A 20,399-nucleotide genomic window follows, 5' to 3' on the forward strand; every position below is an offset into this window, starting at 1 on the left:
TATAAATTCCCTATCAATTTGAATACAATAAATCCTATTCTGATACATTTCACTCCGTTTCACTCTGTTTAGCCATAATTTGTCTCCATAAAATCATATAATATACATATTTTCCTTTTTTCCATTTTTTTAAAAGTATTACTACTCATAAGCAGATTTCCAATTCAAAATAAAACCTTGATTTCTACTAAAAATCTAAGATACTAGACAAAATAAATTATACAATTGTTTTTAAAATTAATGAATATATATGTTAATATCTTCAAAATTAGCTCTAATTGGAGTTTATATCCATCATTTATTGTTCATTTTATTTAATTTTTATCAGAATTAAACCCTTTTTTTTATTTAATCCTATATAGTTACCCCTAACCCTGATGTAACCCTAGAATAACCCTAAGATTACAAGGGTGACACTGGTTAACCCTAATATAACCCTGATATAACCCTAACTATTCACCCCTAACCCTCACATAACCCTAATACAACCCTAACTTAACCCTAGGATTACAGGGGTCATCCCTGTTAACCCTAACCCTGAAGTTACAAGGATCATCCCTGTTAACCATAACCCTAGCCCTGTAATAACCCTAATTATTAACCCCTAACCCTCTTACAACTCTAAAATAACCCTGAAGTAACCCTAACATTACAAGGGTCATCCTGGTTAACCCTAAAATAACCCTAGCTTAACCCTAATCTCTCACCCCTAACCCTCTCTCAATATATCTTCAATTTGGTTTCCCCCGTTAACTTTCTGTCTCGGCGCCAAGTTTAAATCGTATTATTTTAAGAGATGAAGGCGTTAATTCTTGTTGGAGGTAAATCTAGAGATAATATTTGTTTTTTTATTTAAAATTAATAGGATTTGGAACACGTTTGAGACCTCTTGTAAGTAAATTTTGAGAAATTATATAAGAAATATTTGCATTAAGTCTTGAATTTTATTAATATGTATCAATATTTTTTTGGTAATTAATTAGCTGGATAGACTCTAACATTACCTAAACCATTAATTGAGGTGATTTTTTCATATAAAATATTAATATTTACGGAATATATTAGTTTGGAAATCGACCTATAATTCGTCAGCTTAAATATTTTTTGCTAGGAATGACATATATTGATAATGTTTAGTCCATCAAATTGAGGCGCTTGCATTATCGGGAGTTACGGGTATAGAAATTGTGTATAAAATTATTATATGAACTATTTAAATAGACATTGTTTTGGCAGTGAATTATTGTTCGGATATTATGGTTTCAGCGTTGAAACGTTATGAAGAACAATATCATATTAAGATTGTTTTTTCAGTTGAAAATGAGGTTTATTTTATTTGGATAAAATCCTATTATTTTTATTTTGATTAACATAATCTAGCCATTGGGTATGTAAAGGAAATTCGATAAATAGATATTTAGAAAAGAATATACTGGATTTGAAGCAAATATTCAAAAAATGTTTATAAGTTTTTATTTGGACAAGAATACCACAAAATTTAAATTTATATTTTAAAACAGTGATATACGATAAAATAATTATATAGTTAAGTTTTATAATTATTGTGGTATTTATCTAGAAAGTAGTCAAAGGATATATGACGGCGCAATTTTAAATATTTCTTATCTTAATATTTCTTAAATAGCTTCTAAAAACATTATTATGTAGGCCATTAGCTTACGGCTTTTATAGGTACAGCTGGCCCGTTAGCACTCGCACGAGATATTCTTGAAAAAGATCAGACTCCTTTCTTCGTGCTTAATTCTGATGTTATTTGTGAATATGCTTTTTCAGATTTTCTGCATTTCCACCAACAGCATCAGGCAGAAGGAACAATTATTGTTACGAAAATTGAAGAGCCCTCTAAATATGGTGTTGTTGTAATGAAGCCATCTAGTTCAGAGATCGAACGTTTTGTTGAAAAACCATCAGAGTTTGTTAGTAATAAAATTAATGCGGGGATATATGTTTTAAATCCTTCTGTTTTAAAACGTATTCCATTACGCCCAACAAGTATTGAAAAAGAGATTTTTCCGGCTATGGCAAGTGAAGGACAATTACATAGTTATGAATTGGAGGGTTATTGGATGGTTATTATTTTATAAATATAAATATATATATTATTTCTAACCATATTTAATAGGATATCGGTCAGCCAAAAGATTATTTGACAGGTACTTTCCTCTATTTATCTTCTTTAGCAAAAAATAAACCTTCTTGTCTCGATCATACAAGTAGCTATGTCTATAGAGGAAATGTTATTATACATCCATCAGCAAAAATAGGAGAAAATTGCCGTATTGGACCCAATGTTGTAATAGGACCCGATTGTACTATTGGTGACGGAGTTCGTCTTCAACGATGTGTTGTTTTTCAAGGTTCAAGAATACAAAACTATGCATGGATTGAACACAGTATTATTGGCTGGAATTCAACTGTTGGAAGGTGGGCACGATTAGAAAATGTTACTGTGCTTGGAGAGGATGGTGATTTTTTTTTTTTAATCTTTATGTTTTTATCTAATCAAAAAAGTGACAATTAAAGACGAAGTTTATATTAATGGTGGTTCTATTTTACCACATAAATGCATTGATCAAAATATTGAAGTATATTTTAACTTCTTTTTTAAGAAATCTAATCTTGTAAGGTACCTGCCATTATTATGTAGAGAATATTGTAAAAATTATTTACATTGGATTTTGTACCTAAAAAAATACCTATTACACTTTCAATTAATTATTATTTTATATTCAAACCACAATTCGTGTATATTTGTAATTTAATAGTAAAAAGATTATTTAAAATATGCTTTATAATAGATAATATTGAAACAAAAAAATTATACAGTCTTTTTCGATTCTTCATAATATTCGGATTCACTTATCGTTTCTGATTCGCTCTGACTTGTACTAGAATGCAGTTTTAGATAATCACTCTCATCACTAATATCAAAATCATAAGATTCGGAATATATATAAGGTTTCTTATTTTTTCGTTTTTGTATCCTTTGCTTCATTGCCTTTCGAATTTCCTTTGAAACTTCCTCAAAACTTTCACTTTTGCTTGATATACTATCTTGATCTATCCTTTCTGTTTCATTTTCTTCAGTGAGACTATTTGTTTTACTACTAGAACTAAAAGAATTATTTGCAAAAAGCTGTATTGAAGACAAACTTTGAAGACTAGTATTTCTCGATAAATCTAATATAGAATTATATGATAATGAAGTTGAGTTAGTTAATGCATCATCATTTTTATCAATAGATGCTGATTGACTATGACTTTGCCCAACTCGGCTATTTTGAATCATATATTCAGGCATAGCAATCACTTTGCCGGGATCAAAATCTGGAAATAATTCTGGTCCCAAAGTATTTATCAAATGTGTCAATTCAACAGCTAATTCTTCTCGAGTTTGACGTAATTTATAAATAGTGTTGGCAGATGTAGGATTTAAGCTTAAAAATAAAGGTCTTAGTGATCTATACTCATGTTAAAAAAAGATAATAATAGTAGTTATTTACTTATAAATGTCCAAACCACTTTCTCCAAATCTTAAAGCTGCAAATGACACCATAAAAATCATTATTAAACTTACAATAAGCATAATACAAATCCATTTTTTTGTATAAGAAACAATTTCAAAATGAATTGTAAGATATGTAATTATAATTGAGTAAAATAAAAGTAAAGCGGGAACAAGAGCTAATGCAACTAAAAGTTTCCATGTAGCTAAAACATCGTTCCCTTGAATTTTAACAGTAGATGCATCTAAAGCTTCTAAAAAATGCATTAAAATAATCAATAATTAATATAATTATACTACCTTTTGCTTTTCTTTTTGAAATGATTTTTGTTGCAATAAATATAGGTGCAAACATAATAACACCAGGAAAAGATACAATAGCAAGTATTAAAAATTTCAAAAAACGATATATTAGCAACGTTATAACCTTAAACACCCCATAGTTTGCACTTTGAACCTGATAATCACGAATACCAAGCAAGTATAACTGGCGATTATAACTTACAATAGAATTTCGAAGTTTAACAACACGTGGATCATCTTTATAATGATTATAACCCATTATAAATCTCCTATTTAATTCGACTATTTGTTGTAAAGGAAGTCTTCTATGACCTGGTTTATATAACCTTCTTCCAGCCTGAATAAACTATAAAGAATTAAAAAATAAATGTTAATATTTCTTTAAAATAAACCATTAAAGTCTCGTAATCCGTTGTTCTAACAGTAACTGCCATAAGGGCATTATAAATCATGTCTAAAAATGCTTTTATTGCTTCATGTTTAGATGAAGATTTATATTTTTCTACAAGTTCTTTTGGTATTTCTAAAGGAGTTCCAAATTCAAGAACAGCACAAGAACGAAATCGATGAGCATTAAAATAATTCATGCCACATGGAACAATTTTAACATTTATATTTGGATTATTTGCTAATGCTCCAAGAGCCATAATAGCGACACCAGCTAAATTCATTAATTTCCATATAAAATCATCATTTTAAAAAGAAAAAACCTTTAAGAGGAAGTAAATCAGATCGATCATGACTACCACCTTCTGGAAATATTCCAATACATTTTCCTTCCTCAAGTTTTTTAAAAACTTGACTATAAACTTTACTTTGATCAATTTTAGATAAAATTTTAAAAGTCAACCCTTCTTCAGAAGAAATAGAAGGAAATTCCTTGATCTCTTCTTTAAGTATTATTTCTGTATCTGAAACAATATCTGCGACTTCTAAATTAGGAATATTTGATATTACAATCATAGATTTTTTAGACAATTCTTTAGTAAAAAGTGTACCAATTCCATAAACACGCATTGGATCCTTCTCTGAAAAAACTATCTTGCCAGTTCCTTGCTTTAAATAATCAGATGGTCGTGCAACAGGAACTAATAATAAGTAAGTAATTATAAAAAAAAAAAAGAAAAGACCCACTTGAACCAGTAAGGCGTGCCATAAAACCTACAAATTTCCTTTTCATTGATTTCTCTGCAATTAAGAAAAATATACGACGAGAAGATGCTAGCTGAACTTGCCGCATAAGAAGAAGTGGATCTACAAACTAATCGATTAATATGAAAACAAAAAATAATCTTCAAAAACTTACCTGATTAGCATGAGGTGCTACAACAAAGATAAGTCCTCCTCTTTTTGGTATACGAAATGAACCTCTAGTCTTAACTTCTCGAAAAAATAAATCGAGAAGAGCTGAATAATTTTTAATCCAATCTATTCATTCTTCTCCTAAAAATAGTACCTGTCATCATCCATAATATTATATCATATGTAAAATTTGTAAATTCCATTTTGTAAGTTTTTTAATTAATATAATATATCAAATTTCTTATTTTTAACTCTGAGCCCCTAATCCTCTATTCCTATACATCTACTCTTACTACTGTAGTCCTTAGTGGGTCCTCCTATCTACCCACATTAATTTTAAATTTAGTTTGTTCTAATATGTATAAAGATCAATCCTCTTTCTCAAAGATAGAACCAATCAATATATATATATAACCCCTAAATAACTAAAAATAATTCTAATAAAAATCCTTTATTTTTATATTAAAAAGCTAAAAACGTTCATATAATATAAACATCTAATCACCATTAATAACTAATTATATTAATGTGAAGTACAGACCTTTAGTGATGTCAAAGACCTAACCCTCGATATACAATCCAAAAATACCCTTAATATTTTCTAGTTTAAATCCTGATAAATAAGCAGGGTTAGGGTTATATAGAAGTAGGGTATAATGCGCATATTCTCGTTTAAAATGCATAGAAATTGATTCATATCAACCCTAACCTTATATAAATTGTTTTATTGATGAATTAACTGTATTATATGCATTAATAAACCTGCATATATTCGTTATTATCTTTCTGTTTAACTTGTTTTTTAAAAAACTTTAATAAATATTAATAATTTTAAAACAAGTTATGTTTATAAGTTGTATTTTTTCCAGAGAAAAACAAGAAATTGCCTTTTATAATTCATATATAGATATTATTTGATCAATTATTGTATTTTTTTATGTAATTAATTTATTTTAGATGACTTTGACTTCTTCCTGGATTTTATGCAAGATTCAAAAAAAGCAATTCACGGGATTTATATAAAAGGGCCGCGTGGGCCACTCGACAACGAAAAAAATTGATAACAGTTTTTAGAGACATTATGCAGATTTTTGGTAAGAAAAGGCCTAAAAATACGTGAAATTAGGTGAATAATGGGTGAATATAGTGAAAACACTTACTGGAAAAACGATTACGCTTGAAGTTGAGTCATCAGATACGATTGACAACGTTAAAAGCAAGATCCAAGACAAAGAAGGAATCCCACCGGATCAGCAACGTTTAATATTTGCCGGAAAACAGTTGGAAGACGGGAGAACTTTATCTGATTATAATATTCAGAAAGAATCCACATTACATCTAGTTCTTCGTCTTCGTGGAGGAATGCAGATTTTCGTTAAGACGCTCACAGGAAAAACGATTACGCTCGAAGTTGAGTCGTCAGATACGATTGATAATGTCAAGAGCAAGATCCAAGACAAAGAAGGAATCCCACCGGATCAGCAACGTTTAATATTTGCTGGAAAACAGTTGGAAGATGGAAGAACTTTATCTGATTATAATATTCAGAAGGAATCCACATTACATTTAGTTCTTCGTCTTCGCGGAGGTGTTTAAGCATTTTAAGGTTAGATAGTCGTTATAGGAGTATCTTTTTCTGCAGAAAACGTATAGCTGATTCATGGAAAGTGAGATATATTTTTATATTGTATCTTGTTTCAAGTTAATTTTAATTGTATTCTTTTTGAATTGATTTCGTAAATGAATATGTATGCAGCTTTTAGTTAAGGAATTTAATGACATAATTTTTAAATATTTTCCTGCATATATTGACCTTTAAGTGTTAAAAAGATCATTTTCTATCTAGTAAGCCTTATAAATAATAAATTAGTTCGCATTATTTGGAGAAGGAGGGGAAGGGGTTTCAGATGTGTTAATAGAATTTTGAGAGCGTTTTTTTATCCTATCTTCTATGTGGCTTCTAAAATTTCGAATAAGTCCTTGAACTGGCCTTTCAAATATTAATTTATAGAAATGATAAATAAAAATACTACTACCATGCAGCAGCATCGCCAAGGGCACATATTGTGTGACCTTCTATTTCTTTTGTTAACTCCCAAAGCCTAAAATAATTAATATTTCCTTAAAAAGAAAGAAATCTAACATATCAATTTCCCTTAGTTGAGCATCACCTGTCTCAAGCCGTTTCATTATATTATAAATCCATTTTGTTCCCTCACGACAGGGAGTACATTGACCACAACTTTCATGTTTATAAAAAGCAGAAAATCTAGAAATGGCTCTAACTAAATCTGTAGATTTATCCATAACAATTACTGCTGCTGTACCTAAGCCTGATTGCGCATCTTTAAGAGAATCAAAATCCATAAGAACATTTTCACATTGAGTTTTTGTTAAAATTGGAACTGATGAGCCCCCAGGAATAATTCCTAATAAATTATCCCAACCTCCTCTTACACCACCACAATGTCTTTCAATAAGGTCTCTTAATGGAATAGACATTTCCTCTATTTTTTTTTTCATTATAAATCTTTCATTGTTAATAATAAAAAAATATACCTTCAACTGTGCAAGGATTATTAACATGTCCACTAATACAAAATAATTTTGTTCCAGAATTACGCTCACGACCAAGACTATTAAACCATGATGCCCCTCGACGACAAATTGTAGGCGCCACTGCTACTGTTTCAACATTGGCAACTGTTGTAGGACATCCAAAAAGCCCCACATCAGCTAAATAAAATTAAAAAATATATAAATCGCACTTTTTTCACCTGGAAAAGGTGGCTTTAGTCTAGGCTTCCCTTGCTTTCCCTCAAGAGACTCAATAAGACTAGTTTCTTCCCCACATATATATGCACCTGCACCTCTATGAACATATATATCAAAATCATACCCTGATCCGCATGCATTCTTTCCTATTAATCCAGCTACACTTTTTCTTCAATAAAATACTTATAATTCTAAACACAAACCCTTATATGCCTCATCAATAGCTGACTGTATAACCAATGCCTCATTATAAAATTCTCCTCGTATATAAATATAACAAACAGTAGCGTTCATTGCACGGCCTGCAATAAGACATCCTTCAATAAGCTTATGTGGCTCTTTTCTTATAATTTCCCGATCTTTACATGTACCTGGTTCTCCTTCATCTGCATTAATAACAAGATATCTAGCGCGAGTATCTTTTTCAAATCCTGGCTTGTTCATAAAGCTCCATTTTAACCCTGAAGGAAATCCTGCTCCTCCTCTTCCACGAAGCCCTGATGCCTTGATCTCTGATATAATCCATTCATGTCCTTTAAGCAAAATTTCTTTTGTTTTATACCAATCACCAAGCTTTTGTGCTGATTTTAAACTAGAATCATAACGGCTATAAAGATTCTGGAAAATCCTATCATAATCCTTAATACCTAATCAAATATGTAATTAATTGATGTTTATTTAATCAAAAATGTACCTCCATAAACTGTTTTTTTATGAAGTTCTTGAACATATGGAAATGAAGAGAAATTTCTATGCCTTGGCTGCAGGAAATATGAAATACGTGTACCTCTGTTAAGAAAATGAGAGGGCATTTTATCTGTTTTAATTTTATTAAAAATGGAGGTTTTTTGGAAGAAAAATGAAATAGATTTAATATATAATCAAGGAATATATATAATATATATATACATAAATTATTAAATAATGAGTAGTTATGAGCATAATTTAATAATATAATGCAGTTTCTATTGCTACAAATGCATGAATAAGACGAATTTTTGGTATGATATTAAAGTTCAGATATTTTTTCGGTAGTGTTATAATATTTATCTTGTATTTCTTGTTTCGAGATTGTTATTGAATTGAATAATCTATAATCCAAATCTTGTATATGGCTATCTGAATTCAAATCTGATTTACCATTAAAATTCTAATAAAAAGGTTAATTTAATATGTAAATAGTAAAATACATACATCGTAATTATCATCTATTTTTTCTTGTTTCTCATCAAGTATTAAAAAACTATCAACAATCGTATTTTTATCAATATAATTATCTTGATATTTAGTATATATTTTTTGCTCGAATATATCATTTAAAGATCTGTTATCAAATTTCTCGTCCGTTATTTCTTGATATTGAGAGGGACTTAAATCGTTTGTAATGCGATTGTGCTTAAAAGCCTCATTTTCTTCTATCCAAGAAACATCCTCCTTATCATTATCGGGTCTTTCATAATTATTTGAAAACTCATCCATAGATTGTTGATTAATATACCTCGAAAATTGGTCATGTTTAAAGTCACTATCGTCATCCATATCAGTTATAGTATGTTTATCGTTAGTATCTTGTATTCCAAATAAATTTATTCTTCTATTTAAATCATCATCATCATCATCATCATCATCATCATAATCGATATCGGCGACATCTGACATAAAATCCTGTAAGCCATTATCATCAAAATCAATGACAGAATGAAGGGATAAATGATGAGGCCGAACTCCTCCTAGAATAGCGTTATCTTTTTCCCTTGTTTCAGTCAAACTATGCTCAATATAATCAATCCATTGAGTCGATAAAACTTTTTCAGCAATAATAGGAGATATTGTATGAGGAGAATATCGTTTTGTAAATTTGACAACTTCTTCAGCGATTAAAGTCAAATGGCCCATATATCCTAATCGAACACCACAGGGTTTGGAGCTAAGATATAATTAATTCTGCAACAGTAAAAAGATTACTATTATTATACATTGTATCATCATTATCTTTTTGACCTTGAATAATTTTTTCACAAATTTTTCCTTCAGAAAACAAATCTAGTACTAAAGCGCAGCAATATTTTTCATCCATAGGAGCATTAAAAACTTGCTGAATAATATCATATACGACATTATGTAAAAAATTATTCCATGGAAATACGAAGAACATATTCTGATAAAATTTATTAATATCACTTAGAAAAATATTATCCTATACCAATAATGTAGAAAGGACCTTATGTTCAATAAATTGTATCTTCAAATAATCACTAACTTCTGGCTCAAAAATAGTATCTGTATTATCATATACCGCGGCAATCTCGTTTATGTTGGTACAATGTTTTTCATCTGACAAATTATTCTGGAATGGCATATTTAAAGCATCATAATTATTTTCGAAATGATCTAAATTTTCATCTGATTCCACATCTTCTTTACTTAGGCCATTATTATTACTTAAATGCTCTACCAAAGTGTTATTTGTTTCTGATTCCTTTGAATTTAATTCACTAGAATAATTATCAAAATTATCCTCCGATATAGATGATTTTGTTTTAGTAATATTTTCTAGAAATATATCTTCTATATCACTGTTTTTATTTAAAAGATGTTCCTTATTTTCAAGAACTTCATATGAATCTATATATTTAAATGAAAGATCCTCCCATGAAAATACCTGTTCAGTATTAAATACTTCATATGTTTCCACGTTTCCAGAAATGTCCAAATTCCTTACTATTTTTGTATTTTGTGGTTTTTCCTTTGTTTCATCACATATTTTGTTTTTTTTCATGATCTTTAGGTTATCCTTAGGTTTATTTAATAATATCATATTACTACAATGTAGTAATTCCGCATAAAGTTCACAAATACGAAATCTTTCAACACCTAAAGGTTTAATTTTATCAAATGCTACTTCAATTTCATCTTTAGGCATTCTTGGATTAAGAAGAATTTTTTGAAAATCGGATATATGAGATGCTAATATTTTTAACATATTATCAAAATAGATAGGTCCTTTTTCCCCTGATGTATTTTTCGCAAAAGAAATGTCAAAAAATGATACTCTATTATAACCGCTAAAAATTAATTTAGTATTTAAGTTTGATCCCAATCATATTCATATACCTATTATTTTTTCTAAGAAGTTCAATAATAATACTTGCACCATTAATAAGGCTTGATGAAGAAAATGGCCCTTCTGTATCAAACATAAAATTAACAAGAATTTCTATGCTTTCTTTTGATACAAGTTCCCATAATAATGCATTTGATCCAATGTTTCTTTGATTTTCCGGATTTGAAGAAATTGAAATGATATCTTTTAAAAGATCTGCCGCTGCAGTTTGTGTCTAATTATAATTTAGAATTTCATTTATATCTTTAAATTTATCCTTACACTTGGATCAACATGAGGATTCATTTTCGAAAGAAGATATGGAATTAATGACTCATTTTGAAGCCACTTTTATAAATTAATACCTCATTTCCATAAATAATATATATTATTTAAAGGCTTACATTAATTACTCCAAGGTCGTTTTGTTCAATACTAATAATTTTCAATAATAAATCTGTAATAGCACTCGTTTCGATATGTTTCAATATTTTAAAAACAATATCCGGAATACTTTGAATAAAAAGTATCATTTCTTCTGTCTTTTTTTCAAAAAATTGTTCATTCACTTTAGAAAAATATGATGCTTGTAATGGATCCAAAGGCGCTGGGCGTTCCAAAAATTCCCAGAATTCAAATAATAGCATTTTATTCTCCATAATAGTTTCACATATTGACCATATTTCACATGATAATACTTCATACGCAATATACGGGTATCTATCATTTCATTAACCCTTTTATCCACCAAAATAACTTGTATTCTTCATAATATATCTCCTATCTCAATTTTTCCTCCTCTACATCCTCCTCTATATCCTTTTCTCCCTCTCATCTCCCATTTAATCCCTTTTTTCTCATACTTACTTTTGCTTTGCTTTTTCATCCAAATCTTCCCTAATTATATATCTAAGAAGTTTATGCAATACATCCGGTTCTCTTAAATATTCAATCAACTTAGGATTATGTGATTTACACTCTTGTAATAATTCCTCTTCATCTAATACTTCCTCTAACGTTACATCTGGTGCTTTTTCCAATAAACTATCAATCGCTGACGTATTTGCAAATCCAAACCCTCCCAGCCTCCAAAACATAGTTAATATTGAAAAATATAGGCTTCTATTTGTTTTATAATAACTTTTTTTGCTTTTTTTAATGTTCTTTTAATCAGGAAGTTAATCCATACCGTGAATGTGTGTCCGGTTGATGTGTCCGGTGTAAGTGTGTGTCCTGTTAGTGTGTCCAGTATACAAGTCTCCACTTATAGGGACACGTCCTAAATCTTAGGAACACTCTTTTGACACATGAAATATATCTAGTTTTTTAAAAATCATATTATGAACAGATTATTTGGAACTCATTCTAATACATTTAAACCAAATATTAATGATGTTATTTTATCAGTTGAGTTTTTATGATATTTTTTTAATAAATTAATGGGAAATTTAAGACAGAACAACAAATACAAAATATAGAGAAAAAGATAGATAAATATACGGCAGAACTTGTGAAACTTCGACAGAAAATGAGGAATTGTTCATCAGTGTCATTAAGAGTATTGAAGAGCCAGGCATTGACATTACTTCATCAGAAAAAAATGTAAAATTATTTTTTTAAGTTTAAAAAATTAATTGAAAAAAATGTTAAGATATGAGCAACAAAAAATGAATCTTCAACAACAATTACTTAATATGGAGCAGACGGCGTTAGCTACGGATCAGATTAAAAATACGGCAGCTGTTATAGCAGTTATGAAAAGTACGAGTAAAACGTTTCAAGGACAGCGATTTAAACTGAGCGAAATTGAAAAAATTCAAGATAATATGGAGGATATGTTAGATGAAGTGGATCAAGTTAATTGTTTGCTTGCTCGATCCTATGATTTAAATCAGGTGGATGAAACAGAATTGGAAGCAGAATTTGAAGCTCTTGAAGAGACAGAATTAGAAATTGAGAGTGGAATTCCAAGTTATTTAGAAGGAATTGAAGAATTGAAAGAAAATGAAGAGAAAACGGAGAAAGCGGATGCTATAGAATTAAAAGAAGCTAATTATATTTGATAAAACCTTTATATGGATTTTTTAATAGGAAAAATATTTCAGCAAATATGATTTTGATTTTATTTTAATGGGGAGGTATATTGTTTCTTATAGGTTTTTCAACAATATTTTTGAATTATTTATTTTTGGTTTTTTTCTAGGTATTTGTTCTTTTTTTTCTGTCTTCATTTATTGAATCTCCTTCAAGTTCTTTGATTTTTTTAATATTTTCTTTTACGATTGATTTTCCTTCGACCTGTGATATCTCTTTTTTATCAGTTATTTCTTGATTTTTTTCTTTCTGGATGGCTATGAAATAATTGCATTGTTGAGCCCAAATTGCGTTTCGATCCATTATTTTCCATTGATTTTTCCATGGAAGAAAAATTACTCCTCTACAATCAATTATTGAAACGCCTGGATATTGTGAAACCCATGTTTTGATTTCTGATCGTTTAATAAATTTGCTCCATGTATGAGTTGAATTAGGGACAAGTTGAAGTAATCTTTCTGCAACAATGATTGTTATGAAAAATGAAAGCAATGTTTTTTCAATTGTTGAAAGAATCAAAAGACCTCCTGGTTTAAGCAAATCAAAAAGTGTTGTTATAAAGGCTTTAGGATGGTTTACATGTTCAATAATCTCCATAGCAGTAATCAAATCATATTGTTTTTTTTCATTTAATAGTGTTTCTGCTGTAGTTTTTCGATATATTAAATTTGTCAAACATGGATCTTTCTTTTGATGCATTTGAGCTGCTTCAATTGCCTTTGAAGATATATCTATACCAAGAACTGATAACGCTCCAAGTCTAGATAATGATTCTGATAGAATTCCACCTCCACAACCAACATCTAAAACACATTTATTCAAAAGCCATTTTCCGGTCAAAAACTTTCGTTTAAATACATCATTTGTTATTTTATCATTATATGAATTCTTTTGTTCTCCGAGTATAAGGCATTGTTTAATATATTCAATACGCACACTATTCATTTTATGTAATAATTTTAGACGTCCTTGCAGATTCCACCAATCTTCTGATAAATTATCAAAATGTTGTATTTCCATTAAAGATGATGAAGAATATCTTTTTATTAAATATTTATAAGGATTTTGGAATTCTTTTTTTATTTGTCTCATTTTTTAATTTTTATAGCAAATCTTTTGATTTATTATATATTTTATCTATAGCTTATCAAATTAATGTTAAAAATTATCTTAAGATAAAATATAATATTTCTTTACTTAAAGAATAAATTTAAATTATAAAAAAATAATAGAATTGAGTTATTAATAGATATCATTATATTACTTTTTATCTAGTTAACTTCTTTCATTAGAATTTAAAAATTTGAATAATTTAGTTAATATGTAATTGTAAAACAAATCATCATATTTTTAAGAAAATATATTTAATATATATTTTATTGTATTTTCTATGGAAAATGTTTTAATAATAATTTACATTAATTTTTAAATAATTTATATAGGACTATATTTTGAAAATAATTGATATTATTTTCATATTTAATTTATTATGTAAAGTTTTATACAATAATTAGTATGAAAAGTTTCATTGCTGATTTAGAACATTTATATTTTGATTTTTAAGGGATTAGTATAGTTATATTGATTTATGTTAGAAAAGTGCTATATATTTGCAATTTTTATTAAGTCAGTTTTATTTAAGATATTAGTTTTTTAAATGAAAATCTTTATCTATTGCGCATATTTTTCTTATAATATTTCTTTTTAGTTCTAAGTTTCTTAAATATACTAAGTTTTATAAATAAAATAGGTGATTTATATAAATATATTCAATAAATAATTCATTTATGATTTATTATATAAAATATAATCTTCATTACTCTAAAAAAAATCTCTTTAAATGATTATTTTGTGTATTTTAATATTTTATATTTTTAAAATATAAAATATAATTTAAAATATAAATTAATATTAATTTAGTATTAATTTATATTTTAAATTATATTTTTTCTTGATATCACTTAATAAGACGAATTATTGTACTGTAAATAAATTTATTTGATATAAATTCAAGAAAAAATTTAGCTATTTTTTAATTCTAAAGATAATATTTTATATTATCTTATATTTTTAATAAGATCTTTTATTTTTCTAGTTTAATAATATATAATAATAATAATACCATATAAAACATATCAATTTTTTTTTTTTGCAACTTTATTTTTTTGAATTTTTTGTTTTTATTTAAAATATTTCCAAAATTTTTCAAATTTTTGGGATTTCAAATTTTTCACCAGAAATTTAAAATATTTTTGTAAATTATTAATAAATACTTTCTAAGATTTTACATATATTAGGGATTTTTTTAAATGGATGAAACCCATATAAAAGAAGAAAAAGAGAATGAAGAACAAACTAATAATCAACTGGATTTTACTTTAGATGATTCCAGATTTGATAAGGAATATGACAAGAAAGTTGTACGTCGAATTGATTTAATTACAGTTCCAATAGCTATTATCTTTTACTTTTTGTCATATCTTGACCGTACAAATATAGGTTCCTTAATTAAATTATTATTAAGTTTATAATAGTTTTATAGGAAATGCTCGTCTCTCTGGCTTAGAGAAGGACTTGAATATTACAGAGAAACAATTTAAATTTTCTTTGACTATATTATTCATTCCTTATATTCTTATGGATATACCCTCAAATCTTATTATGAAAAAAATTAAACCTAATATATGGTGTAAGTTATCTTCTTAGTTTTTTTAATATTATTTATAAATTAGTACCAACTCTTATTCTTTCTTTCGGAATAGTAGGAACATTTCAAGTATTATAATATTTTTTTAGTATTTTTTTATTTAATTTTATATTTTTAGGGATTTATTAAAACAGTAAATCAATTGTACGCATGTCGTTTCTTTCTAGGATTAGCTTCGGGAGGTGTTTTTCCTGGCATTATTCTTTGTAAGTACATAATTTAATATTAACATAAACTATAACTAAATATTTATATTAGATCTTTCAGGTTGGTATAAACCTCGTGAACGTCAACTTCGAATAGGCATGTTTTGGTCTGCTAGTATTGTATCAGGTACATTAGGGGGGTTTATCGCAGCAGCACTTGAAACTATGAGAGGATTAGGAGGATTAAATGGCTGGTCTTGGATTTTTATAATAGAAGGATTAATAACAATATTTTTTGGCATTTTAGGATATTTTGTGATGCCACAAGGAATTGAAAATGCACGTTTTCTAAATAGCGATCAAAAATATTGGGCATCTAAAAGACTCCTCTTAGAAGAACAACGTACATCTTCAATAGTTATATCACATCCTGATACAGGAGAGATGCCATATGATAATAAGCGTTTTAAATGGTCATACGTGGCCTCTACATTCAAATCGCCTCATATAATATTATTAGCATTTATTGCACTTTCTTCCGGTCTTAATGTTTACTCTTATGCATATTTTATGGTAACAATTTTATCTCTATTTATATTTTAAATAATACTTCTAGCCAACTATAATTAGGTCATTTATTGGAGCGGACAAACGAATTGAAATAATACAATTGTTAACAATACCACCATATTTGATTCCTTTAGTAACTATATTACTGACATCTTACTATGCAGATAAAAAATTCCAGCGAATATATATAATGATTGTCTTTACTACAATTGCTGCTATCGGAATGATTATTGCATACTTTAATATTAGTTCTAATTTCAATTATTTTTCTACGTTTCTTATAATTTGTGGTATATATACAGTTTTTCCGTCATATCTAGCAATAGCAAGCAATAATGTAGCACCATATTATAAAGTAATTATCTTCTTTTTTTTTCTTTAGTTTAATATTTTTATAGAGAGCAACAACAATAGGTCTTCTTATAGTTATGTCAAATAGCGGTGGCATATTATCTTCTTGGATGTTTAATAAGAGTGAAGCACCTAGATATGCTATTTCCTACAGCATTATTTTTACATTAACAGTTATTTCCATCTTTCTTTCTATCATTTTGAGAATTTATTATGTTAAAGAGAATAATAGAAGACAAAAATTATTAGCAGAAAAAGCGCAGTCATTTAATACATTAGAAGAATTTTATAAGGCATGTGATCAAGGTGATAGACATGTTGGATTTAAATATTCATTATAAAAAAAAAAATCTAAATTGTCTATTTTATGTAACTAAAAAAACATTCCTTATTGTAAAACTAATTATTTGTTCTTGCTAATATTTCAATTCTTAATATTTTTATAATTTATAAAAAATATTTATTTTTTAATTAGCACTTTGTTAACAAATATTTTACTTAATAATATCCTTAAAAATGTCAGAAATAATGGACTTGGATGATAAAGGATTAGATAAAGAAAATATAACTTATAGAAATAATGAAAAGCTATATGATAATATATATAATTCTCAAAGAGATATTTTGGATAAAAACAATCAAGAACCTCCAATGAAAATGAAAAGAAATGAATTAGATCGGTTAAAAATGGCTAATCCTTTATTACTGGATGGATTTGAACTTGAATTTATGATAAAGAATACATCTAAGAAAGAAACAACCTATAAATTGGATGAAATATCCAATAAAATAGAAAATAAAGATATATCGTTTAATAAGATGATACTTGAAGAAGAAGATGAGGGTTTAAATGAGGATACAGTCTTTCAAAAGGATATATTTAGTTCAGAACAAGATGATGAATGTAATAGCAGTTTTAAATATGAAAGATCAGTCAGTAATAAGTGTATTATGGCTTGTACATCATATGGGAAAATTATAAGTTTTAAAAAAAAATATAAGAAACTAAAAAAACCGAATTTTATAAATGAGAATAACTATTATGGAATACCAATACATAAATTGGCAAATTTTTCCAATAATTTGGAAGAAACATTTGATTATAATGATTATAATTTAACGTCACCAATAGAATCTCAATTATGGGTAAAAAAATATGCACCAAAAAAATTTATGGATCTTATTGGAGATGATGTAGCTTTGATGATATTTATTTAATGCTAATGGGGTTTTAGAGGATACATAGAGAAGTATTAAGATGGATAAAACATTGGGATTTTTGTGTTTTTGGTAAATATTTACCACAAAGCAAGATATATGAGAAAGAGAACGAATTAGTGAGTTTATGAACATAAATATTTTTAATTTATTATAAGTAGAATTATGATTTTTTAAAAAGACCTAAGCAAAAAATCTTAATGTTAACTGGAACACCTGGATTAGGTAAAACAACATTAGCTCATATTGCTGCTCGTCAGGCAGGATATAATGTTATAGAAATAAATGCAAGGTAGCTTTAAGTAAAATTAATATATAGTTAATATTAAAAGTGATGATCGAACTGGTGCAGTTGTGAAAAATCAAATTTCTAATGTTCTAGATATTCAGTCAATTCATTCGAATTCTCCAACGCTTATTATAATTGATGAAATTGACGGTGTTAGTAATTCGGCTGGTGAACAGGTTAATTTTATCTTAAATATCATTAATATTTTTTTTGATTAATTTAGGGATTTATAAAATCACTTGTAGATATCCTTATTGAAGATGATCATGCAACAAAAGAATTGGTTTATAAAAAATCTGAAACATATTCGAAAAAAGGCAAAACAAAATCCAAAAAAAGGATTCTTTTAAGACCTATAATATGTATTTGTAATGATTTGTATAACATATATTCGTTTACATAATACATTGTTAATATTATAATAGATATACAGCGGCTCTCAGACCAATTAGACAATATTCCAAAATAATATATTTTAAACAAATACCTACATCCTCATTAGTATCAAGAATGCATACAATTTGCAAGATGGAAGGTCTATCTACTGATATACAAGCACTAACTACCCTTTGTGAAATATTTGAAAATGATTTTCGAAGTTGTATAAATTCTCTTCAAGTATTTTTAAAGTATAATTTTAATTATATAAATTAATTTTTTTAGTTTTATAAAACACATGGAATTGACTTAACATCAAGTTCTTTAGACAAATTTAAAGATAAATTAAAAAAAGATTCATCAAAAAATCTAAATCTGGTATTAGATAAAATATTCTTTTCAAACAATAAAAGTTATAAAAATAAATATATTTCAGGTGAATAATATGGATTATTAAGTATTATTTATAATTTTTAAAAAGACAATCATGCTATGTTTATGGATGTTTATGAAACTATACAAAATTATGGTGATTATGAAAAATTAATTAATAGTATTTTTTCTAAAAATTTTAATTATTTTTTAAAATTTATAGATTGTTTTATGCATTATCTTTCTCAAGACTATAAGGATGACCAATTATCTAAACCTGTATTGGCAGGGGATTGGCTTTTCTTTTTTGATACTTTAAATCGTTCTATATATGAGAAACAGAATATGGAACTATTATCATATCTAGTATTTCCATTATTAATATTTCATATATTGTTTATTTCTGTTAAAAAGGATTATTATCAAAATTATCAACAAAATACAAAACAGATTTCTAATTGGGAACTTTATGAATCAGAAAAAATCAATAGAGAAATTTGTGCTTCTTTATATTATGGGAGTGTTCCTTATTTACAACAAATATTATGTATAGATATACTTTTAATTGATGTAGTGCCATATTTGATTTATATTTTATTACCAACATTAAACTCAGTATTAACTTTTATATTATATTTCAATTAACTTATCACAGGTTAATTTACGATCAGTTAAAAATACAGAAAAACACATTTTAAATCGAGTTGTGAATAGTATGATACATTTTAATATCAATTATGTTGAAATGAAAGCAAATGATGGGACTTTATTTTATAAATTTGAACCGTAAGATATTTATACTTTTTTCTTTATGTTCTTATATTTTTAGTTCAATTGAAACCTTAGTAACTTTTAATTTTTTGAAAAGACATGAACCTATTTTATTGAAATATTCTGTTTGTCACATTATAAATCTGGAATTAGAAAATGAAAAGCGCAGAATTCAAAAAGAACGATATAATAAAAATTTAAATGAAATATCAAATATCCCACTAGTAAATAAAAGAAAATCCGATGAACCACTTGATGCAGAATCTGTAGTTATTAAAGATTTCTTTGGAAGGGTCATATCTAAAGATATAAATAATGAAGATCTGAAAAGTTTTAATCATAGAAATAAAATATTGCTTAAACCAAAGGCAAAAGTATGGATTAAATTCCATGAGGGATATTCCAATGCTGTTAAAAAATCTATTCCAATAGAAGATATATTAAAATGATTTAGTTTTATTCAGATATCATATAAATTTAAAATAATTATCCAT

The 20,399-nt window shown here is 27.2% G+C and overlaps 9 protein-coding genes across 9 annotated transcripts; 5 read left to right on the forward strand and 4 right to left on the reverse strand.

Moving 5' to 3' along the window:
- The first annotated feature begins 755 nt into the window (after positions 1-755).
- Positions 756-2,713, forward strand: T552_03251 (mannose-1-phosphate guanyltransferase). The gene is made up of 11 exons (XM_018371761.1): positions 756-821; positions 866-891; positions 992-1,021; positions 1,066-1,087; positions 1,138-1,176; positions 1,222-1,325; positions 1,381-1,387; positions 1,693-2,090; positions 2,144-2,486; positions 2,533-2,606; positions 2,648-2,713. Exons 1-11 carry the CDS (start codon positions 797-799, stop codon positions 2,666-2,668), a joined length of 1,089 nt encoding a protein of 362 aa, XP_018224557.1. The 5' UTR covers positions 756-796; the 3' UTR covers positions 2,669-2,713.
- Positions 2,714-2,795: 82 nt separating this feature from the next.
- T552_03252 (hypothetical protein) lies at positions 2,796-5,379 on the reverse strand. Its single transcript, XM_018371762.1, has 8 exons — positions 5,286-5,379; positions 5,136-5,236; positions 4,964-5,090; positions 4,540-4,917; positions 4,222-4,490; positions 3,827-4,175; positions 3,525-3,780; positions 2,796-3,482 (listed from the first exon to the last, which is right to left on the reverse strand). The coding sequence occupies exons 1-8, from the start codon at positions 5,332-5,334 to the stop codon at positions 2,840-2,842; spliced, it is 2,172 nt and encodes a 723-aa protein (XP_018224558.1). The 5' UTR covers positions 5,335-5,379; the 3' UTR covers positions 2,796-2,839.
- A 790-nt stretch (positions 5,380-6,169) lies between these two features.
- T552_03253 (polyubiquitin) lies at positions 6,170-6,727 on the forward strand (the record flags this gene model as incomplete). Its single annotated transcript, XM_018371763.1, has 2 exons — positions 6,170-6,225; positions 6,279-6,727. Exons 1-2 carry the CDS (start codon positions 6,213-6,215, stop codon positions 6,725-6,727), a joined length of 462 nt encoding a protein of 153 aa, XP_018224559.1. The 5' UTR covers positions 6,170-6,212.
- A 225-nt stretch (positions 6,728-6,952) lies between these two features.
- On the reverse strand, positions 6,953-8,759 carry T552_03254 (NADH-ubiquinone oxidoreductase 51 kDa subunit, mitochondrial). Its single transcript, XM_018371764.1, has 7 exons — positions 8,601-8,759; positions 8,110-8,553; positions 7,909-8,064; positions 7,691-7,867; positions 7,275-7,638; positions 7,168-7,233; positions 6,953-7,121 (listed from the first exon to the last, which is right to left on the reverse strand). The coding sequence occupies exons 1-7, from the start codon at positions 8,716-8,718 to the stop codon at positions 6,998-7,000; spliced, it is 1,449 nt and encodes a 482-aa protein (XP_018224560.1). The 5' UTR covers positions 8,719-8,759; the 3' UTR covers positions 6,953-6,997.
- Positions 8,760-8,869: 110 nt separating this feature from the next.
- On the reverse strand, positions 8,870-12,152 carry T552_03255 (hypothetical protein). Its single transcript, XM_018371765.1, has 8 exons — positions 11,877-12,152; positions 11,414-11,729; positions 11,292-11,357; positions 11,021-11,244; positions 10,110-10,971; positions 9,883-10,064; positions 9,101-9,833; positions 8,870-9,056 (listed from the first exon to the last, which is right to left on the reverse strand). Exons 1-8 carry the CDS (start codon positions 12,104-12,106, stop codon positions 8,916-8,918), a joined length of 2,754 nt encoding a protein of 917 aa, XP_018224561.1. The 5' UTR covers positions 12,107-12,152; the 3' UTR covers positions 8,870-8,915.
- A 152-nt stretch (positions 12,153-12,304) lies between these two features.
- T552_03256 (hypothetical protein) lies at positions 12,305-13,118 on the forward strand. The gene is made up of 3 exons (XM_018371766.1): positions 12,305-12,415; positions 12,463-12,611; positions 12,661-13,118. Exons 1-3 carry the CDS (start codon positions 12,350-12,352, stop codon positions 13,070-13,072), a joined length of 627 nt encoding a protein of 208 aa, XP_018224562.1. The 5' UTR covers positions 12,305-12,349; the 3' UTR covers positions 13,073-13,118.
- A 45-nt stretch (positions 13,119-13,163) lies between these two features.
- T552_03257 (3-demethylubiquinone-9 3-O-methyltransferase) lies at positions 13,164-14,240 on the reverse strand. The gene has a single exon (XM_018371767.1). It carries the CDS (start codon positions 14,193-14,195, stop codon positions 13,209-13,211), a length of 987 nt encoding a protein of 328 aa, XP_018224563.1. The 5' UTR covers positions 14,196-14,240; the 3' UTR covers positions 13,164-13,208.
- A 1,085-nt stretch (positions 14,241-15,325) lies between these two features.
- On the forward strand, positions 15,326-17,264 carry T552_03258 (hypothetical protein). Its single transcript, XM_018371768.1, has 8 exons — positions 15,326-15,357; positions 15,401-15,602; positions 15,646-15,792; positions 15,836-15,879; positions 15,929-16,016; positions 16,069-16,529; positions 16,573-16,881; positions 16,925-17,264. Exons 2-8 carry the CDS (start codon positions 15,413-15,415, stop codon positions 17,216-17,218), a joined length of 1,533 nt encoding a protein of 510 aa, XP_018224564.1. The 5' UTR covers positions 15,326-15,357; positions 15,401-15,412; the 3' UTR covers positions 17,219-17,264.
- Positions 17,265-17,348: 84 nt separating this feature from the next.
- T552_03259 (hypothetical protein) lies at positions 17,349-20,399 on the forward strand. The gene is made up of 11 exons (XM_018371769.1): positions 17,349-18,071; positions 18,113-18,214; positions 18,257-18,387; positions 18,428-18,560; positions 18,608-18,762; positions 18,810-19,002; positions 19,048-19,198; positions 19,244-19,315; positions 19,358-19,749; positions 19,790-19,920; positions 19,964-20,399. Exons 1-11 carry the CDS (start codon positions 17,394-17,396, stop codon positions 20,352-20,354), a joined length of 2,529 nt encoding a protein of 842 aa, XP_018224565.1. The 5' UTR covers positions 17,349-17,393; the 3' UTR covers positions 20,355-20,399.

Source organism: Pneumocystis carinii (assembly GCF_001477545.1).
Source record: "Pneumocystis carinii B80 chromosome Unknown supercont1.15, whole genome shotgun sequence".
Lineage (NCBI taxonomy): Eukaryota > Fungi > Ascomycota > Pneumocystomycetes > Pneumocystales > Pneumocystaceae > Pneumocystis > Pneumocystis carinii.